Here is a 21,977-nt window from a genome sequence, read left to right on the forward strand (position 1 = left end):
TCAGAATATCATCTTTCCCAGGAATCCTTATCTCACATCACCAGGCAGTTTGCTGCGCTCTTCTTCGTGTTCTCATAGCATATTGCTCCTACTCTACTATGTTCTGTTTATCCCTCAACACTCCAGTCTCTCCCATTGCTTTGAGGACAGAGTTCAGGTCTCTTCCACACTTGTAGACCTAGTACCTAGTACAGTATCTGGCACACAGAAAGAAGACCACCATTTGCTGAAAACCATTTAACCATTCTCAGTCCGTTTCCTCAACTGTAAAATGGGAATAATCATCTCTTCTTAAATCTCAACTTAGATGTTGTTTATGAAAATGCCCTGTAGAAATGAGAAGCAGAAAGGCCTAGAGAAGTGGGGACTCAACAAGGGATTGTTAGTAAAAGTACCTGGTCTTATGCATGAGGAAGATGAGCTGCAGAGAAGTAAAGTGACTGAGCCAAGGTCACAAGTCAGTTCCTGGTGGAGCCCCGGGTCTCCTCACTCAGCGCCCCCCATGCTAGCATTGCCCCCGAGGATCGTCTTTTATGGTGGCAAATCACCTGTGTGACATATGCTGTGCCCTGGGCAGAGTATGACCACAAGGCTCCAAGCTATTTGGTTCCCTCAAGTAGTCTCTGAAATCTGACTACCGTGAGCACATGCCTCACATATTTGCTTTACGTAAAGAAAAGATCCAACCCTGTGTTTAAAATCTGCTTTCTACTTTTGTAATCTTAGAGGGAATACCATTTGGGGAAATAAACTCTTGCTCCTAGTTTTTTTAAGCCAAATTAAAACATATTTTCCACATGTTCTGGCTCTCATCTCCATGCTTACATTAAAAATATCAGGTTTAAGCACATAAAAAATCAAGTTTCTGATGTGCTGCGGGAAGGTATTAGGTGAATTCTTTGGAGAATAAACTTTAAGCAAAATTAATAATCACCAGAAAAGAGAACTTGTCATCAGAAAGATTCTTGAGCTACTGCTTTCAAAGTATATGTCGGAGAAGCTGGAGAGAGCTATTAACTCAACAGGCAAAGCCCTGGTCTTCAACATGTATCAGTAAAAGGCGTGCTATCCTTCCCCAAAATGCAAACATGAATTCTGATGCCCCAGGTCCAAGCACCTGTATTACTGTAAATGGAAGTGTATTGTATTTCCAGGATGTGTGTGTGTGGGTGAAGAGAGGAAGAGAGAGAGAAGCTTAGCATCTCAGCATGGCCCTTCTTAATGTTCAAAGCACTTATCCATCAGTAATTAGTAAACCTGCTCTGCAGCCCAGAAAGACAGGTCATTATTATTAATTTCACACTGTAGGTATGGGAGATGGAAAGAACATCATAATATGAAAGATAATCATGCTACCAAGCATTTGGGGAGTGCTTTTCTGTTTGAGAATTGATAGTATTTAGAAAATTTTAGCCTCAGTCATTCTTACATCACTGTAATTTTAGGACTAGGTACACAAGATTAGTTTCCTTATTTTTCCTGGGCCTTATACCATTCTGCATCTGCGGTGACCAGAGCCTGTACTCCAACTCCTCCAGGCTCCTGGGGTCGGCAAGAGTGCAGACGGTACCATACCACCTGATCTGTCTTACTGAGAGCTGATGGAAAAGTCCATGGCCTCCTAGTGCTAAGGTAATACACGTTTTGAAAGGAAGCCTGTGCCAGGATATTAAAAGAGAGTTTATTATCCCTACACTGTGTTTGAGTGTATAACACTTACGGTAGGTACTGATCACATAGTTTATAAATGAGAAAGAAAGAGAGAGAGAGAGACACTAGTTCATCAATGCCTAGCGAGATTTCTGAACAATGGAAACTTTTTTCCCTTTGCAATCAAATGCAGTTCTCTCCGTTTTCCTAATTGGTACTAAATGGAACTCTACCTGGAATCCAAGAGCTGCTATGGTATTTTCCAGCTTCTTACAATTCATGGGCTTGAAGGGTAGCAGAATCTGCCACCCTAAAATGGGCTGCTTTGTCATAAGGATTCTTCTCAGCTAAAGGCAATTAAGAAGAAGCAGATACAAGAAAAGCTCTCTGCCCTCTCCTACTTGGCTAAAAGCAGAGCATAAATTTGTAAAGGGTGTCCCTCCTCCACTCTCTAACAAGGAAAGCAGATATTAATCACCAGAGACTAGACCCTTACCAGCCCAGAGACAGCACCAGAGGTATCTACGCAACAACCTTGTTAAAACTAGCTCTCATCTGCCATTAGTTTCCCCATATATTTACCTTCCCACAATTTGATGCCCCTAGAAGCTCAGAGTTCTTTTCTGTTGTCTTGTCATGTGTCTAAAAATTTATCCTTTTGTTACGATGTTATATAAGCCCAAGTTCTAACTACCCCTTTGAGTTACTCATCTCTGAGTTCTCTCATCTGTTTGCATGATACACTTGAAAAAACAGCAAATGCAGAGAGAGGCTTTCTCTGAATGCCCCTTTTCTGCCTCAAGACAGATCCTCCAGAAGGAACTTGATGGCCATAAATCCCTTCCCTGGGAGCTTCTTGAACCAGGGAAGATGGGCTCTTGTCACAGGAGAGGAGGTACTATACCCAGACAGACTTTGTCACAAACTATCATACCTCCCATCTATTCTTCTACGCGCCCATTCGTGTTTCCTAAAATTCATTTACTCTCCCCTAAAAGGCCTGCACCCCTGCCCCCATCCTCCATACCTTTCCCTATTAGATGGTATTTAATCCTGAGTTCTAAGCCGCTTCAGAGAGTTACTCATTTTTCCCTGGGTATTTCTCATGTATACACAAGGTATATGTGCTTCTCTGTACTTGTGTTTGTTTTTCTTTTGTTAGTCTTTACCCAGGGGTCTCAGCTCTGCACTCAGAAAGGTGGAGGGAAAATTCCTCCCCTACACAGGCAAATCTGTCTGTCCCTGGGCACGACTCAGAAACCCTTCTTCACATGGCCCTTCCTTAGTCCCTGGGGCCCAGCTTCACCTCATACTGGTCCACAGGAGTTCTATGATGGGGCTCAGAGGTTTAGTTTTCATGAGTACGTGTAGGCACTCTCAAAATCATCAAAATGACATGAAGATTATTTTAAGTTAAAAACATCTGAACAAACAGTAACTAAACTTCTTTTGCTAACTTGAGGAGAGCCTCCCAAAAATACAGTTGCCATAAATCCCCTCTGTGGAGGGGCTGGGGGCGTGGTTTACAGCCAGAAAGGAGACTGACCACCTGGATGAGAACAAACTTCACGAACTCTCAAGCCTTCCCTTTGTATCCCTAAAAGCCCATGTGTTTCCTAAACATCCTGTTTTTCCTTAAACCCTTTTCTCCTCTTCCTTACCCTGCTAGGTTGGTATATAAACCCCTGTCTTTAGCTGTTTAGGGAGCCACTGCTTTTATGCACTTCTGTGTTCGTGTGAATAAACTCAGTCTTTTCTCCCGTTAATCTGTCTTTTGTTAGTCAATTCACAGGCCCCCAACCATGGCAACCTAAGATGGTAGTGGAAAAGTTTTCCTCAGGACACATGACACTAAAATTTTCTAGGAACTGTTATTTGTAATGTGTTGATATCACATGGGGGAATGCCACAATATTCGGTGTAAATACATTAAATACATTGAAGTGGGTGCTTTTCTTGGGGCTGAGGGAGAATAGGGGGTAAAGTATGAAGGGAAACAAAAATATGATAGTAATGATCCATCAAGTAGTTGTAGTATTAATTCAATTTTTGTACCTGGGGGTAGAGGGAGCACTAGGAGCAAACGCGGGCATCTCGCTGCTGCGGCCTCTCCCGTTGCGGAGCACAGGCTCCGGACGCGCAGGCTCAGCGGCCATGGCTCATGGGCCCAGCCGCTCCGCGGCATGTGGGATCTTCCCGGACCGGGGCACGAACCCGTGTCCCCTGCATTGGCAGGCGGACTCTCAACCACTGCGCCACCAGGGAAGCCCAATGCTGACGTTTTTGTTCCCTCTACTTTTCTATATTCTCTAAAAGTTTTCTAATCTGTGTGTTTTATTTTCATTATCCCCAAACCCAACACTTGAAAATGTTTTTCTCCTACTGGATAGGGGTCGTGGCCCATTACTGTCTCCCCTATTGCTTCTGTCAGCTACCTCCCACTTCTTAGCCACCCTGCCGCTCCTAGACACACACATGCACACACACACACACGTACACACAACCGACACACACGCACAAACGCGCACACACATACACACACACGTACACGCACACGTACACAGACGCGCACACACACGTACACACACGGAGACACATACACACATGTACACGCTCACACACGTGCACACGTACAAGCACACACGTACATGCACACGTAAAGATGCACACACGCGCACACACGTACGTGCACACGTACACAGACACACGTGCACACACACGGAGACACACACGTACACACACACACACACACACACAGAGTCTTTTACAGAATTAGCCTGTCTCAGCTTGTGCCTTGGTCAGTAGAACGCATCAGTAGTCTCTGTCCTTTCTTCCAGAACGACCTCCTAGTTTTAGGACTGTTTTTGGTTCCCAGAATAACTGACCTTTACACTTTTATCCTGCCCTGCTCTGTGGGTCTGCCTAGATTCCTGGTGTCAGCCTTCCTCAGTTTCTCAACCTGCTGCTACCTATTGTATAGGGTTAAGTAGTGTCCCCGCCGAATTCACATCCTTCCTAGAACTCCAGAATGGTACCTTATTTGGAAATAGGTTTTGCAGGCATAATTAGTTGAAACAAAGTCCTACTGGGATAGAGTGAGCCCTTAATCCAAAATGACTGGTCCTTTTAAGAATGTCCTTACAAGAAGACGGCAAGAGACAAACACACAGGGAGATCACTATGTGGCAACAAAGGCAGAGATTGGAGTGACGTATCTATAGGCAAAGGATTGCCAAGGAAGCACGTATCCTACCCTGGAGCCTTCAGAGCCAGCATGGCCCTGGTAACACCTTGATTTTGGACTTCTGGCCTCCAGCAGTATGAGAAAATAAATTTCTGTTGTTTTAAGTCACCACATTTGTGGTACTTTGTTTCAGCAGCCCTAGGAAATTAATATATCCACCTAGACTCAACTGGGATTTCACCAAGGAGGATTCTGGGTACCCAGAAGAGCCTCATCTGCCTGCAGTATCCTCCTGGTCTGGTATTCTCAACATCCAGAGTCTTGGAGGAAGACGAGGGAGCGGTCTCCTTTGTGCCTTTATTTGTGATAAAATGAGCTCCAGTTGAACACAAATCAGAGATGAGATTAGATATTTTCCTCTACTTTAATGTAAACTTTACTTGGGCCATGCAGCAAGCACAGGGAGAAAGATGTCTTGAGAATCTGCAAAAGCGCAGTGGAAAGATTGAAATCTAGTGGAAAACTTTTTATACTGGGGTTATCACTTCTGAACCCACTTTCCGATACCTTTCTGCTGGTCGTGCTATGCCGTGAATAGTTTGGCCAAGCCTGGGGCACACCCTTCTGTACCTCCAAAGTTCAAGGTAGAAAATCAGAATCCTCATCACTGTCCTGCCCTCCTGCTACTCCACTGGGCTTCCACCTTGGAGAAGAAATAAAGAACTGGCTCTGTGCTCCCTCCCCTCCCTGTGTCTCTCTGGAGAGCACTGAGAGGCCCTAGGGACAGAAGAAGTTCCTGGGAACTCCTAGATAAGACAGCTGTCCTGGAAACAGCCAGGAGCCGTCTCCTTCTCTGACTGTGCTGTCACTCCAACTGCAGTGAGTCACCTGCTGGTTGAGATGTGCTGGTCCTTCTGCCACTCCCCCCGCCCCCTTCCTGGGAGGACTGCCCCTTCCTACAGCAGTTGTCCAACTCCTGCCAGTCTTGTCCCCTCCCAGCCACTTAGTACCCTAGGCAGAGTGGATCTTCCCAAGCTGAGTCACTCACTCACCTGCTGAAACCTTCAGATAGCTCCCCATTCACCCTACAGTGAATTCCAACTTCTTACCGAGGCTGCCAAGGGGTAAGGCCACGGCTGAGTGGTTCTTTAGCACCTCTGTCACCTGTCACCTCTTCTGTTTACTCCCTATGATAGGGAGCTAGTCACAGTTCTCTACACAGGCCTCTCTTTTCCCTCTCTTCACTAGGCTTTTTCACGTGCAGTTGCTGTGCCTGGAACCATCTTTCCCGTTCCCTGCTGTCTAGCTGTCTCATGCCCTCCATTTTCATTTCAATGTTGTCATCTCTGAGAAATCGTTCAACACATGCACACACTCACACAGAGTCAGCTGTCCCAGTAAGTCAGTGCGTTTAAAATTGCTCTTCTACTGCTTAGCACTCAGCATGATTTGTAAAGCTATTTGTGTGATTATATGAAGAACGCCTGTCTCCCCCACTAGACTGTAAGGTCCTGAGGGCAGGAACTTATCTTTTCATCATTTCATCCCAGCACCCAGCCCAGAGCCTGGCTCATACTAGAGGCTTAATTAAGTATTTTTTGCATGAATGCTGAATTTTCAGATAGCTCTGTAACTAGGGTCCATCCAGTTTTGATATTCTACAGGTCTACAGACCATATTTCCATCCACCCTCCTGACATATATTTTCCACATTTAATCTACATGTGAATTTGCTGCTAGTAAAACACATGCCTCCCTGTTGTTGGTATATTATGATTAATTTATATATAGAACTGTAACTTTTTTTCAGGGAAAAACTCTACATTTTCATCATTTCCTTTTGATATAATTTGTGCTACTACTCATTGCCTGATATCCTCTAAGAACTGCCTCCATTTTCTCCATATCTCTGATATTTCAGACTGATAGTTGCACTTGTATAGGAAATGATTTTTTCTCAGTTTTTTTGTGTGTAGTGATGAATCTTTAACACAGAGATATTTTTCAAAAAATAATCTCCGTCTGTACTTGGCAGGAGCTCAGCTTGCCCATTTTCTCCCTCCCCCTCTTTGCAGCCTCTGTCTTTCCTGCCCATGTTGCTTCTTTTCACAGCAATATTTTAGCAGCACGCCAGCCTTCTTCAGTTTCAGTGGTCTGCATTTTTCCAATTGGAGAATACTCCCTTGACCTATTGTTAATCATGGAGCTCATACGTACAGCCTGTACTTTTTCTTATTCTGGAAATATCTTTGGGATTGGGGAGGGATTAGCAGAAATCAGGAAGACCCTCTGAACAGAGGAGGTGTTGAAATTTAAGTTGTGTTTATTGGGAAGAAAAGTTGTGGTGCTGAAAATCCAGTGGGCTTTGGGGAACAAAAAGGGATCCCCACTGCGATCTCTGGGGAAAATTATGTACTTACTTTGGGTCAGGTCCTCTTCAAAGAGTTTTATATTCTTCATCTCATTTAATCCTCACCAACACCCTCAGAGGTCATTATTCATTAATTCACTCACTGACTCATTTTTTACTGAACTAATATTTACTGAGTACCTAATATGTGCCAGGACATTCTGGAGGTTGAATAGGATGAGGCATTGAAAGCTCATAACAATGGGGTGAATCGAGATGTCATTTACAGAGATTAGGGGTAAGGGCAAGTGTTTGGGTGGGGAAAACAAACATTCCATTTCCCACACTTTGCAGTTCTTTCCTAACACTTGTTCCCTCCCCCATCTCCATTTTTCAAATAAGAAAACAAACTTCCAACAGATGCCCAAGATTGTATGGTTGCTAGGAGAAGACTCTGAACTGGAACCCAGGTCATTCTGCTTCTGGAGCCAAGCTCTGTGCTTTCGACTCCATAGCCTTGAGAAAATGAATCATGGCTGCACTGGGTGCTCACCCAAAGCCTGTCCCCTGTCCTTGTCCTCGTCTAGCATAGTGGCCTCCTTTTTCCCATCTGAATACCTGTCACCCAACTTACACTCTCTCCCTGTATTTTAGAGGCTAATACTCTTGGCATAAAGAGTAGAAGAGGAAAAATCATTTAAGGCATTAGTTGTGACCCAATGAAAAACTGTCATTAAAGGACACATTAATTAGCTCATTTTCCTGTGATGACTCATTAATGAATGCTCTGGTGAAAGTGCTCCTCCAGACACTTAGGTAGAAAAATAGAAAAAGAGAAAGCTAACGTGGGCAGAATCACCTGTCTCTTCTCCTGGGATAAGCCAGTCCCTGGATCTTTCTCTCAGGTATGGAGACCAGCGCACATGCTCTGGCCGCATTTTACCTGTGCGTGCTTAGTGGGGGGGCTGTCCCATTATAGCTCATCACCTGACATCTGTGATCTATCTCTTCTGTGCTTACATTCTGCATCCTCAGATGCTCAAGCAGAGGGATTGGGTGACACAGTCAGATCCCTGAGGGTCTTTTGGATGGTATATAAACGAGTGCTTTGAGGAGGTTTCTGCCTGATTCTCTTAAACAACAGCAAAAACAACTTGCTTTTAAGACCTGTAGCCTTCACAGCTTAAAAATATTTTCCCAAAGGAAAAGGAAACAATTTTCAAGTCATTTCCTGCATATTAAGCAGGCATTTGTTTATACTACCAGCCAAGCTTTCAGACTTCAAGGAAGTGTATTTTCCCAGGATGTTGGTCTATAAAATTTAAAAATCCTAAAAATATTCAAAGCATATGAGAAACAGGTGCAAACACAGATTCCTCCGGAGGCTGGGGGCAATGGGCTTGTTCAGCTTTCAGTACTGCCCGAGGCCCAGAGAGGGCTTTGCTCAAGCTTCATGGCTCCAGACTCCAGGGTTCAGATGTGTTCCACAATACAAAGTCACTCCTTCACCTTCTCCCCTTCTCTTCCCTTTTCCATTTTGATAAGTTTGCAAGCAAATTGCAAACTGTCATCTCAACATCTTTACCTTCACAATGGGATCTCACTAGAGATCGTAGCAGGTGGCAAATTGGTCCGATTTATCATTATTTGCATTTTTAATTTGTGGTATTTTAGGCCCAGAGAGTTTTTTATGGGTCTTAAAATGGCAACAGAAACCTTGATACATAATTCATTATCTGTTTTTCGTAATGCATGTAGTTAACAACCCATCGACAAACAGAAAAATCATCAGCACTTCAAGCAAGATGAAGTTATAGCTTTAGCTTCCTTTCCCCCCTACTCTTCCCCTCTGTGGTCTCTAAGAATAAATTGCTTGTATCTGAAGCACAGTCTGCAGCCGCCATGCTGATGTGTTGTCAACAGGAAAAGCCTTCTTAGTTGCAGCTTATTATTCAGAATGACCAAATCTTAAATAACTAAGGCAAAGTGTTTGTTGGGCTTCCACAGTTTCTTGACTTGGGAACACTGGGTACTTTTTCAATTTAAGCAAAAGGTGAGAAAGCAAGAGGAATACCTCCAATCCTGATCCTGCTTTCTCTTTCCTTCCAAACCCCTAAACCTCCCTCTACAGTATTCCTTTGTCATACTTTCCTTCCCCATCCCCTCCCCACTCCCACCAGACATTGCTGTTGGCATAACTCTAAGTTGGAAGAAAGAGAAATCCTTTTGAAACACATCTGTAATCCTTTTGAAATAACAGCTCCACAGATAAACAATACACCTAGACAGGATGCCCAGGAATTTGACTGAGAAGATACCAGCAAAATAAAGGGGACCTTGAGCAATTTTATCAGAAGGATGATCAGTGAAGAAAACCATGCAGGCTAATTCAAGAGAAATGTAAAGACCTTATTGTGTTCATGGTGGCAGAGCTGTAACTCAACTGAGATAGGCAGATTCCTTATTTTTCCAGGCTACTCCAGGCACCTCTACACAGAAAGCCCGTTCCATCAGGATGAAACACCTCTGAAAAGTCTATCCGATAGAGTTTCCCTTCCTTTGTCTCCTACTGTGTAGACAAATCAGTTAACCAAAATGCCATTTGTGGGCAGTGCTCCAAGATGAAACGTGTTCTGTTCTGTGTGGGCAAGACCAGGAAAACACTCTCTGCCCTCCAGGAGTTGAGTGGTCATTGACACCAGACGGTGCAGCATATGATTGGTCTTCAGTTATTTAACGTGTGTTAGTTTTCAACCACCTTGTAATCTTTAGAGCTTCCTCATTTCACCAGGTCCATCACATACCTCTGTTAAATCCATAGTTGTTGGAAGAGTTTAAATCATAGATAAAAGTAATCACTTGCTTCATCAGTGATACGATTATCCTTCCAGGATTTCCTTTATTCAAGGATTTATGGAGTGCTTACTAGATTACCGGGCACCATTCATGGCATTAGGGAGGCCTCACTGCCACGTCAAGTTTTAATATCTTTGTAGACCCAAGAAGATTAGAGAGACGTAAGAAAATATGTGCATAATTTCCACACTACAAATAATGGCTTGCTAGCAGGCACCTGACTCCAGCCAGAATTTACTGGAGACCTTGACATTGGCTCTACTTATTGCTAATGACTAAACTTTCTTCTGGTGGTAAATTAAAAAGACTCTAAAAACAATAGCTTGGGGCTTCCCTGGTGGCGCAGTGGTTGAGAATCTGCTAATGCAGGGGACACGGGTTCGAGCCCTGGTCTGGGAGGATCCCACATGCCGCGGAGCAACTAGGCCCATGAGCCACAAGTACTGAGCCTGCACGTTTGGAGCCCGTGCTCCACAACAAGAGAGGCCGCGACAGTGAGAGGCCCGCGCACCGCGATGAGGAGTGGCCCCCGCTCACCGCAACTAGAGAAAGCCCTCGCACAGAAACGAAGACCCAACACAGCAAAGATAAAGAAATAAATTAATAAACTCCTACCCCCAACATCATCTTTAAAAAACACACAAACAAAAAAACCCGATAGCTTGGGCAACTGAATCCAGGTTTTCCTGCATGATATTTTCTAGTCAGGAAGAGTCACTCCCAGAATGAGTGTTTTAGAGGATCTGGAGGACGACTTATGACACCTCCAGTGAGAACCTCATAGCCTTTTTATACAGTTGGTGGCATTGGGTCATCTCCGTACCACATGGCTGCACTCATCAGTGTATAGTCCCTCTAAAGCAGAACAGACTCCTGGAGAGTCCATTTTAGAGCACATCACTTGCTCTTTATTCTTTCATTGCAGTTCGACTTCCCTCTTGCTAATAAGCTGCTCTTTTCTCTGGGAAGATTTATAATGTCAGGAGTGCACATGTAAGGACAGTTTAATAAATAATAAAGTTCTAAAGGAAGGCTTATGTTAATTTATAATGCACCATTTGTCGACAATCTGAAAGACATTATTTCAAACAAAGGTAACTAGGGGGATGTTAATAGGCAGCAAATGTGTTTATGCTAACTCTTATTCATTGCATTGTAGAAAAGATTTGTCATTATGTTAGTCATGTTCTTAATTGTACATAATTTTCATAATTTACTTTTTTTTTTTTTTTTTTTTGCGGTATGCAGGCCTCTCACTGTTGTGGCCTCTCCCGCTGCGGAGCACAGGCTCTGCATGCGCAGGCTCAGTGGCTATGGCTCATGGGCCCAGCCGCTCCGCGGCATGTGGGATCTTCCCAGACCGGGGCACGAACCCGTGTCCCCTGCATCGGCAGGTGAACTCTCAACCACTGCGCCACCAGGGAAGCCCCATAATTTACTTTTTAAATCAAAATATCATAGTAGATGCTTTCAACAAACTTCCAGTTTTAGATTATTATATATACTAAAATATGCCAGACTTTGGGTTTTAGTAAAGAAAACAAATGGCTCAGATGTACTTCCAAATGTTAGTCTAGCATCATTTTATTTAGTAAGGCTGGCATGCTCCCAGATTCCAGATAAATAGAGAATTGGGCAATTATCCAGATAATCTGATCCAAAAAACATTTTTTTGCTTGAATTGTTTTTTTCTTGGGCAGAAATATCTAAGTTAATTGGCTTAGCCATTTCTTTTATATGCTTGTGCATATTCAGTCTGAAGCCTAGGGAACAAGCAAAATTCCACTAAGCTTCCTTGGGACATCACTGGACTTATTGCTGGTAGGTGGAGTTTATTGTACAGAAACAAGGAAATGAGAGGCAATAGCCACATTCCTTGGGAGCTTCTTTGGTTAATCTCTACATCTACATCCACCAATTTTTCTAGATGAGGCTATGAATGTTACAGGGTTTATGGAAGTGGCTCCAGTTCAGTAGATGGATCCAAGGTAAGGGGACAGATGGAGTGAAATTAGTTTAATTACAGGATTTTTCATCTCTTCATCATTTGCAGTGCCCTGCAGCTTCCTGTAAGCCTGGTTCTTCAGTGCCTGGCTCTGGGTGATCCCATTCCTACAGAGAGGCTTCAATGGCCTCATGCATGCACAACTAAATTGTCCCCCTCTTCAGTCTCAGTGTCTCACACTCCAAATCCTCTAATTCATGTTACCTACCAGTCAAGTAAATTTCCAAAACCCTAGCTTTCATTTTAGTCTCCAAATCACAAACTTTCAGGGGCTCTCCATTTCTAAGAGGATAATATCCAAACTGCTCAGCTTGACATGCAGGGCCCTCTGAGGTCTGCCCACTCATCTCTTCAGCTTTCCTTCTGGTGCCCCTACAGGAAGTCTTTATTGTAGTCACATGGAGTATCTCATCAGTCCGCTACCTGCTGTGGGCCATTCTGGACCTCACCTTCACTTGCCTCCTCTGAATGCCTACATCTCTCTTCCCACTGATTCAGTTCCTTCTGCTCATTAAAGCCTAGCCCAATTCTGTTTCCTCCTTTGAGATCTTCCTGAACAGGATGGTCCATGAGGCCTCCTTTGCTGTGAGTTGGTACCAATCCTTCGCCACCTAATTGTGTCCCATGCAGGGGCAACTCTTGCCCTGACATCTTATTTGGACAATGAACTCCTTTCCTGCCGGTGACATCTTGTGTCAGCCCAACATGTGAAACCTTTTTGCATGCTTCATGGCATCATAGGCTCTGACTGAATGGCAGGATGAGAAATTATGAGCCCAGTTGTATTTTCTACTCTTTCAGCCACACCGTCTGCAGTGGAAGGTATCTTTCAGATAGAGACAAGTGAAACTCTGAGAAGCCCAATGTATGAACAAGGCCTCTGGCTCACAACTTCCCAGAATGGCTAAGAGCTGGCTCTGGGGTCTGAGTGCCTAGATTAAAACAATGGTTTTACTACTTATTGGCTACATGATACCTCTCCACCTCTGTGCCTTCATATAAAATGGGCACAATAATGGTACCCATACCAATGGTTGTTGAGGGGATTAAACATCATATAGGTAAGGAACTTAGTGCTTGGTACACAGTAAGTGCCCACTAAATATTTGATTTTAATTTATTATTAAACTGTCAAAAGAATTAGGTCCCAGTTTTCTCTTTCGGGGGAGTGACAGTTGACAGTAAAAGCACAGGACCACTATTGAATAATGGACTTTGGAGGTGGGTCTCCATCTCCTGGACTAACCTGGCAGTTCCAAGTATTCTCAGGGGGTGTCGCCTTGGGCCCATCTACTGGGATGACAAGCCCAACTCTACAGAGAGAGTTTTATTTTTATTTTGGTGTACCTCCTCCTCAGCCCTTTGACATAACTGCAAGCCTTTCTCAATTTAGCAAGCTATTGCTATTGAATCTAGGATCAACACAGTAGTCTAGGATGGGTTAGAGCTATGAACAAAACAAATGTGAAAACTGTACAGGTGAGACAATCAAGAAGTCCAAGACCTGGACTAGGAAACAACCAGAAGTATCCTAGACATTCCTGAGCTGCCTGGGGCAGAGCTGAGACATTTACACTAGAACCACAGTATAATCTTGCCTGTGTGCTGCATGTCTTTTACTGTATGGATTTGCATTTACGTCACCTCTTTGCCACATTTATGTGGTTTCAAATATTTCACCTAATGGGCTGCTTTTCCTTCAGGCCTACATCTGCCACACCTTGAGGAAGTTCCCTTCCTCCCTGTGAGCCTGAATAGGCAAGACCCAGTGTTAAACCAGAAGACAACCCATTTGGCTCCTGGACACACCTGGAAGAGCCCACAGGGCAATCTGCCTGCAGGGTGGTAAGTGGGAGAGTTACCTTGAATTCAGTCTCAATGTTGGCTAGTCTGGCTAGCTCATTGCTTAGCTCCAGCGCGGTGAGGACAGGGTCTTCGCTGGACAGGGACAAGTAGGCAGCACTTGCCAGTCCCTTGTAGGCATTCATGCGGGAGCGCGAGTGGCTGAAGGAGTCCTTCCGCTGCTTCTCGGTGCACTCATTGCACTTGCAGAAGTAGTCGTGGGGCCGCTCGATGCGCGCGCCCTTTAGAAGGAGGATATGCACGATCTCATACTCCTGGCAGTGGGCCGCCAGGATGATGGGCGTGATGTCGTGGGAGAAGCGCGTGCCGTCCTCGTCGTAGGCGTAGAAATCGTCGTCCCGCAGCTCCTGCTCCAGCGGGCTGAGCGTCAGGCGCTGGCCCTGCGCGAAGGCCGGGTGGCTAAGGATGGCCTCCACGATGCGCACGTAGCCCTTGCTGATGGCCAGCAGCAGCGCGTCCCCCACCCGCGCCAGGTTCTCCTTCTTGAGCAGCAGCTCCGTGACCTCCAGGTGCTCGTTGCCCACTGCCAGCTGCAGCGCGTTCTGCCCCATGTAGTCCACGCAGTTGAAGTTGAGGGTCTTGGACTCCTCCAGCATTTTCCTGACCACCGGGATGTTGCCATACTCAGCCGAGTCCAGAAAGCGCTCCTCTTCGGGCGTCAGGCTAGTGCCCTTCTCGTTGAACATGTAGGCGGGACCGCGGATGGCCTGACGGCGGCCCTTTTCCCTCAGTGTCGTGTGCCGGCGCTGCATGTTTCTGAAGGTGCTGCTTCCCAACCTGTGGGGTGATAAGGCAAAGATGCTAGTTACTCTCCCAGGATCCTGCAGGTTCCCCAGGGGCAGAGCAAACAAAAATTGTTGAGATGAAAAAGAATATCGTGATTGGAATATTTTGAGAAGTTATGAAATCTTGCTAGAAATTACTGTCCTATCACTGAGATTAAGACAAATTTCATAACCCAAACTATTCTTATACTAATGGAAGAATATTGGTTAAGTTACACAGCAGTCTATCCGCCTTGGGTGGAGGAGTGTCCAAAAAGCTGGAATGTGGGTTTAGGCCAAGCTAATGGTGGACATGGAGAGTGTGAGGTCATGATGTGGCGGAAACAGGCCAAGGGCTGTATGTTTTATTTCCATTTGTGCAAAGTTGAGAATGTCACTTAACTTCTCTGTGCTTTAGTACAATGCTTTTCTGTGCTTTTACCTGTACAATGTGGATAACTTTTGTGGGCCATAGAGTCCGTAGGAGGATTAAATGAGGTAACGTGCATGTAGAAAGTACTCAGTCCACGTGAGTTTTATTGTCCCTTCCTGCCTGTTGATGTGCCTAGTTCTTCAGGGGTTCTGCCACAGAAATGGCCACCATGGATACTGCTGCCTTTGCTTCCCACGCTATGAGCTCCCACACTATGACAAAACTGCAGCAATATGCAGGCATGGCCACACACCTCTGTTTCAGTGCTATACTATAGCGGGACTGTGCTTTCGTGCTCGTCCCCATGCAGACTGAGCACCTACTAAAGGGCAAGTATTGCACGGAGCAGGCCTAGACTCATTGCTGCTTACTGATGGCCGCTGAAGCAGCCTTCCTGAGGAAATTCAGCCACAGTTTCTTAGGATCAAACCTAGATTTTTATGTGGATAGAAAAACAGGTTAATTTATATGCTGGGTTCATTTCTTTCTTTTTTTTTAAATTTAATTTAATTTTTTTATACAGCAGGTTCTTATTAGTTATCAGTTTTATACATATTGGTGTGTATATGTCAATCCCAATCTCCCAGTTCATCCTATCACCACCATCCCCCCCCCGTAACACCCCACTTCCCCCTTTGGTGTCCATACGTTTGTTCTCTACATCTGTGTCTCTATTTCTGCCCTGCAAACCGGTTCATCTGTACCATTTTTCTAGATTCCACATATATACTGTATGTTTTGGAAGCACATTTCAGGAAACAGTAATGGAGTTGGCCATGACCACCATGCTTGTTCGCAACAGATCTTGCACTATTTGTCATTTATTTTTGATCTAAAAAAACAGTGAAACTTTTGACATGTCCACCAGAAACAACACATTTAAATAACGTGGAAAAAAATGTCCATGAATGTCTTTTTTCTGTTTAATCATCTTACACACTTAGTTTATCTAACTGGCAATTTCGTAAACATATACTTTACTGTCAAGATTCAGGTTGAAACATAATTATCTTAAAAAGATTGTGAATGAAAATGTCATAATTGGACTTGCAAGGTACGACGCCAGCCCTCCTCCTAGCCTTTCCTGCCTGTTTCTTTTTTTTTTCTTTTTAACATCTTTATTGGAGTATAATTGCTTTACAATGGTGTGTTACTTTCTGCTTTATAACAAAGTGAATCAGTTATACATATACATATGTTCCCATATCTCTTCCCTCTTGCGTCTCCCTCCCTCCCACCCTCCCTATCCCACCCCTCTAGGTGGTCACAAAGCACCAAGCTGATCTCCCTGTGCCATGTGGCTGCTTCCCACTAGCTATCTGTTTTACGTTTGGTAGTGTATATATGTCCATGCCACTCTCTCACTTTGTCCCAGCTTACCCTTCTCCCTCCCCATATCCTCAAGTCCATTCACTAGTAGGTCTGTGTCTTTATTCCTGTCTTATCCCTAGGTTCTTAATGACCCTTTCTTTTTTTTTTCCCTTAGATTCCATATATATGTGTTAGCATACGGTATTTGTTTTTCTCTTTCTGACTTCACTCTGTATGACAGACTCTAGGTCCATCCACCTCACTACAAATAACTCAATTTTATTTCTTTTTTTTTTTTTCCTTCAATGTATCTTTTTTTTTAACATCTTTATTGGGGTATAATTGCTTTACAATGGTGTGTTAGTTTCTGCTTTATAACAAAGTGAATCAGTTATACATATACATATGTTCCCATATCTCTTCCCTCTTGCGTCTCCCTCCCTCCCACCCTCCCTATCCCACCCCTCCAGGCTGTCACAAAGCACCGAGCCAATATCCCTGTGCCATGCGGCTGCTTCCCACTAGCTATCTACCTTACTACGTTTGTTAGTGTGTATATGTCCATGACTCTCTCTCGCCCTGTCACAGCTCACCCTTCCCCCTCCCCATATCCTCAAGTCCGTTCTCCAGTAGGTCTGCGTCTTTATTCCTGTCTTACCCCTAGGTTATTCATGACATTTTTTTCCCTTAAATTCCATATATATGTGTTAGCATACGGTAATTGTCTTTTTCTTTCTGACTTACTTCACTCTGTATGACAGACTCTAGGTCTATCCACCTCATTACAAATAGCTCAATTTCGTCTCTTTTTATGGCTGAGTAATATTCCATTGTATGTATGTGCCACATCTTCTTTATCCATTCATCTGTTGATGGACACTTAGGTTGCTTCCATCCCCTGGCTATTATAAATAGAGCTGCAATGAACATTTTGGTACATGACTCTTTCTGAATTATAGTTTTCTCAGTGTATATGCCCAGTAGTGGGATTGCTGGGTCGTATGGTAGTTCTATTTGTAGTTTTTTAAGGAACCTCCATACTGTTTTCCATAGCGGCTGTATCAATTTACATTCCCACCAGCAGTGCAAGAGTGTTCCCTTTTCTCCACACCCTCTCCAGCATTTACTGTTTCTAGAATTTTTTTTTTTTTTTTTTTTGCAGTACGTGGGCCTCTCACTGTGGTGGCCTCTCCCATTGCAGAGCACAGGCTCTGGACACGCAGGCTTAGCGGCCATGGCTCACGGGCCTAGCCACTCCGCCGCATGTGGGATTGTCCCAGACCGGGGCACGAACACATGTCGCCTGCATCGGCAGGTGGACTCTCAACCACTGCGCCACCAGGGAAGCCCTGTTTCTAGATTTTTTGGTGATGGCGATTCTGACAGGTGTGGGATGATATCTCATTGCAGTTTTTATTTGCATTTCTCTAATGATTAATGATGTTGAGCATTCTTTCATGTATTAGTTGACAATGTGTATATCTTCTTTGGAGAAATGTCTATTTAGGTCTTCTGCCCATTTTTGGAATGGGTTTGTTATTGAGCTGCATGAGCTGCTTGTAAATTTTGGAGATTAATCCTTTGTCAGTTGCATCATTTGCAAATATTTTCTCCCATTCTGAGGGTTGTCTTTTGGTCTGGTTTATGGTTTCCTTTGCTGGGCAAAAGCTTTTAAGTTTCATTAGGTCCCATTTGTTTATTTTTGTTTTTATTTCCATTTCTCTAGGAGGTGGGTCAAAAAGGATCTTGCTGTGATTTATGTCATGGAGTGTTCTGCCTATGTTTTCCTCTAAGAGATTGATAGTGTCTGGACTTACATTTAGATCTTTAATCCATTTTGAGCTTATTTTTGTGTATGGTGTTAGGGAGTGTTCTAATCTTATACTTTTACATGTACCTGTCCAGTTTTCCCAGCACCACTTATTGAAGAGGCTGTCTTTTCTCCACTGTATATTCTTGCCTCCTTTATCAAAGATAAGGTGACCATATGTGCGTGGGTTTATCACTGGGCATTCTGTCCTCTTCCATTGATCTATAGTTCTGTTTTTGTGCCAGTACCATACTGTCTTGATTACTGTAGCTTTGTAGTATAGTCTGAAGTCAGGGAGCCTGATACCTCCAGCTCCATTTTTTGTTCTCAAGATTGCTTTGGCTATTCCGGGTCTTTTGTGTTTCCATATAAATTGTGAAATCTTTTGTTCTAGTTCTGTGAAAAATGCCAGTGGTAGTTTGACAGGGATTGCATTGAATCTGTAGTTGCTTTGGGTAGTAGAGTCATTTTCACAATGTTGATTTTTCCAATCCAAGAACATGGTATATCTCTCCATCTATTTGTATCATCTTTAATTTCTTTCATCAGTGTCTTATAATTTTCTGCATGCTGGTCTTTTGTCTCCTTAGGTAGGTTTATTCCTAGATATTTTATTCTTTTTGTTGCAATGGTAAATGGGAGTGTTTCCTTAATTTCATTTTCAGATTTTTCAAATTAGTGTATAGGAATGCAAGAGATTTCTATACATTAATTTTGTATCCTGCTACTTTACCCAATTCATTGATTAGCTCTAGTAGTTTTCTGGTAGCATCTTTGGGATTCTGTATGTACAGTATTATGTCAGCTGCAAACAGTGACAGCTTTACTTCTTCTTTTCCGATTTGCATTCCTTTTATTTCTTTTTCTTCTCTGATTGCTGTGGCTAAAACTTCCAAAACTATGTTGAATAAGAATGGTGAGAGTGGGCAGCCTTCTCTTGTTCCTGATCGTAGTGGAAATGGTTTCAGTTTCTCACCATAGAGGACGATGTTGACTGTGGGTTTGTCATATATGGCCATTATTATGTTGAGGAAAGTTCCCTCTATGCCTACTTTCTGGAGGGTTTTAATCATAAATGGGTGTTGAATTTTGTCAAAAGCTTTCTCTGCATCTATTGAGATGATCATATGGTTTTTCTCCTTCAATTTGTTAATATGGTTTATCACATTGATAGATTTGCGTATATTGAAGAATCCTTGCATTCCTGGAATAAACCCCACTTGATCATGGTGTGTGATCCTTTTAATGTGCTGTTGGATTCTGTTTGCTAGTATTTTGTTGAGGATTTTTGCATCTATGTTCATCATTGATATTGGCCAGTAGTTTTCTTTCTTTGAGACATCCTTGTCTGGTTTTGGTATCAGGGCAATGGTGGCCTCGTAGAATGAGTTTGGGAGTGTTCCTCCCTCTGCTATATTTTGGAAGAGTTTGAGAAGGATAGGTGTTAGCTCTTCTCTAAATGTTTGATAGAATTTGCCTGTGAAGGCATCTGGTCCTGGACTTTTGTTTGTTGGAAAATTTTTAATCACAGTTTCAATTTCAGTGCTTGTGATTGGTCTGTTCATATTTTCTATTTCTTCCTGATTCAGTCTCGGCAGGTTGTGCATTTCTAAGAATTTATCCATTTCTTCCAGGTTGTCCATTTTATTGGCATAGAGATGCTTGTAGTAATCTCTCATGATGTTTTGTATTTCTGCAGTGTCAGTTGTTACTTCTCCTTTTTCATTTCTAATTCTATTGATTTGAGTCTTCTTCCTTTTTTTCTTGATGAGTCTGACTAATGGTTTATCAACTTTGTTTATCTTGTCAAAGAACCAGCTTTTAGTTTTATTGATCTTTGCTATTGTTTCCTTCATTTCTTTTTCATTTATTTCTGATCTGATCTTTTTTTGTTTTTTTTTGTGTGTGTTACGCGGGCCTCTCACCATTGTGGCCTCTCCTGTTGCGGAGCACAGGCTCCGGACGCGCAGGCTCAGCAGCCATGGCTCACGGGCCCAGCTGCTCTGCAGCATGTGGAATCTTCCCGGACCGGGGCATGAACCAGTGCCCCTTGCATCGGCAGGCGGACTCTGAACCACTGCGCCACCAGGGGAGCCCTGATCTGATCTTTATGATTTCTTTCCTTCTGCTAACTTTGGGGTTTTTTTGTTCTTCTTTTTCTAATTGCTTTAGGTGCAAGGTTAGGTTGTTTATTCGAGATGTTTCCTGTTTCTTAAGGTAGGATTGTATTGCTATAAACTTCCCTCTTAGAACTGCTTTTGCTGCATCCCATAGGTTTTGGGTCGTCCTGTCTCCATTGTCATTTGTTTCTAGGTATTTTCTGATTTCCTCTTTGATTTCTTCAGCGATCACTTCGTTATTAAGTAGTGTATTGTTTAGCCTCCATGTGTTTTTGTTTTTTTTGTTTTTTTTTGTTTTTTTTTTGGCGGAACGCGGGCCTCTCACTACTGTGTTCTCTCTTGTTGGGGAGCACAGGCTCCAGACGCACAGGCTCAGAGGCCATGGCTCACGGGCCCAGCCGCTCCGCGGCATGCGGGATCTTCCCAGACTGGGGCACGAACCCACGTCCTCTGCATTGGCATGCAGACTCTCAACCACTGCGCCACCAGGGAAGCCATCTCCGTGTGTTTGTATTTTTTACAGATTGTTTCCTGTAATTGATATCTAGTCTCATAGAGTTGTGGTTAGAAAAGATACTTGATACAATTTCAATTTTCTTAAATTTACCAAGGCTTGATTTGTGACCCAAGATAGGATCTATCCTGGAGAATGTTCCATGAGCACTTGAGAAAAATGTGTATTCTGTTGTTTTTGGATGGATGTCCTATAAATATCAATTAAGTCCATCTTGTTTAATGTATCATTTAATGCTTGTGTTTCCTTATTTATTTTCATTTTGGATCATCTCTCCATTGGTGAAAGTGGGGTGTTAAAGTCCCCTACTATGAATGTGTTACTGTCGATTTCCCCTTTTATGGCTGTTAGTATTTGCCTTATGTATTGAGGTGCTCCTATGTTGGGTGCATAAATATTTACAATTGTTATATCTTCTTCTTGGATCAATCCCTTGATCATTATGTAGTGTCCTTCTTTGTCTCTTCTAATAGTCTTTATTTTAAAGTCTATTTTGTCTGATATGGGAATTGCTGCTCCACTTTCCTTTTGATTTCCATTTGCATGAAATATCTTTTTCCATCCCCTCACTTTCAGTCTGTATGTGTCCCTAGGTCTGAAGTGGGTCTCTTGTAGACAGCATGTATATGGGTCTTGTTTTTTGTATCCATTCAGTCAGTCTGTGTCTTTTGGTGGGAGCATTTAATCCATTTATATTTAAGGTCATTATCGATATGTATGTTCCTATTCCCATTGTCTTAATTGTGTTGGGTTTGTTATTGTAGGTCTTCTCCTTCTCTTGTGTTTCTTGCCTAGAGAAGTTCCTTTAGCATTTGTTGTAAAGCTGGTTTGGTGGTGCTGAACTCTCTCAGCTTTTGCTTGTCTGTAAAGGTGTTTTCCATCCAATCTGAATGAGTTCCTTGCTGGGTAGAGTAATCTTGGTTGTAGATTTTCCTCCTTCATCACTTTAAATATGTCCTGCCACTCCCTTCTGGCTTGCAGAGTTCTGCTGAAAGATCAGCTGTTAACCTTATGGGGATTCCCTTGTGTGTTATTTGTTGTTTTTCCCTTGCTGCTTTTAATATGTTTTTTTTGTATTTAATTTTTGACAGTTTGATTAATATGTGTCTTGGCGTGT

General features: G+C 43.2%; 1 protein-coding gene across 1 annotated transcript in view; it reads right to left on the reverse strand.

Annotated features, from left to right (window-relative positions):
- Positions 1-14,679, reverse strand: part of TRPC7 (transient receptor potential cation channel subfamily C member 7) — a 123,242-nt gene extending 108,563 nt beyond the window's left edge. Inside the window, exon 1 of the mRNA XM_067731820.1 lies at positions 13,908-14,679. Coding sequence (XP_067587921.1) covers positions 13,908-14,660 — 753 coding nt within the window. The 5' untranslated portion in view covers positions 14,661-14,679. The remainder of the gene's footprint in view (positions 1-13,907) is intronic.
- Positions 14,680-21,977: the final 7,298 nt, after the last annotated feature.

Source organism: Pseudorca crassidens, chromosome 3 (genome assembly GCF_039906515.1).
Source record: "Pseudorca crassidens isolate mPseCra1 chromosome 3, mPseCra1.hap1, whole genome shotgun sequence".
Taxonomy (NCBI): Eukaryota; Metazoa; Chordata; class Mammalia; order Artiodactyla; family Delphinidae; genus Pseudorca; species Pseudorca crassidens.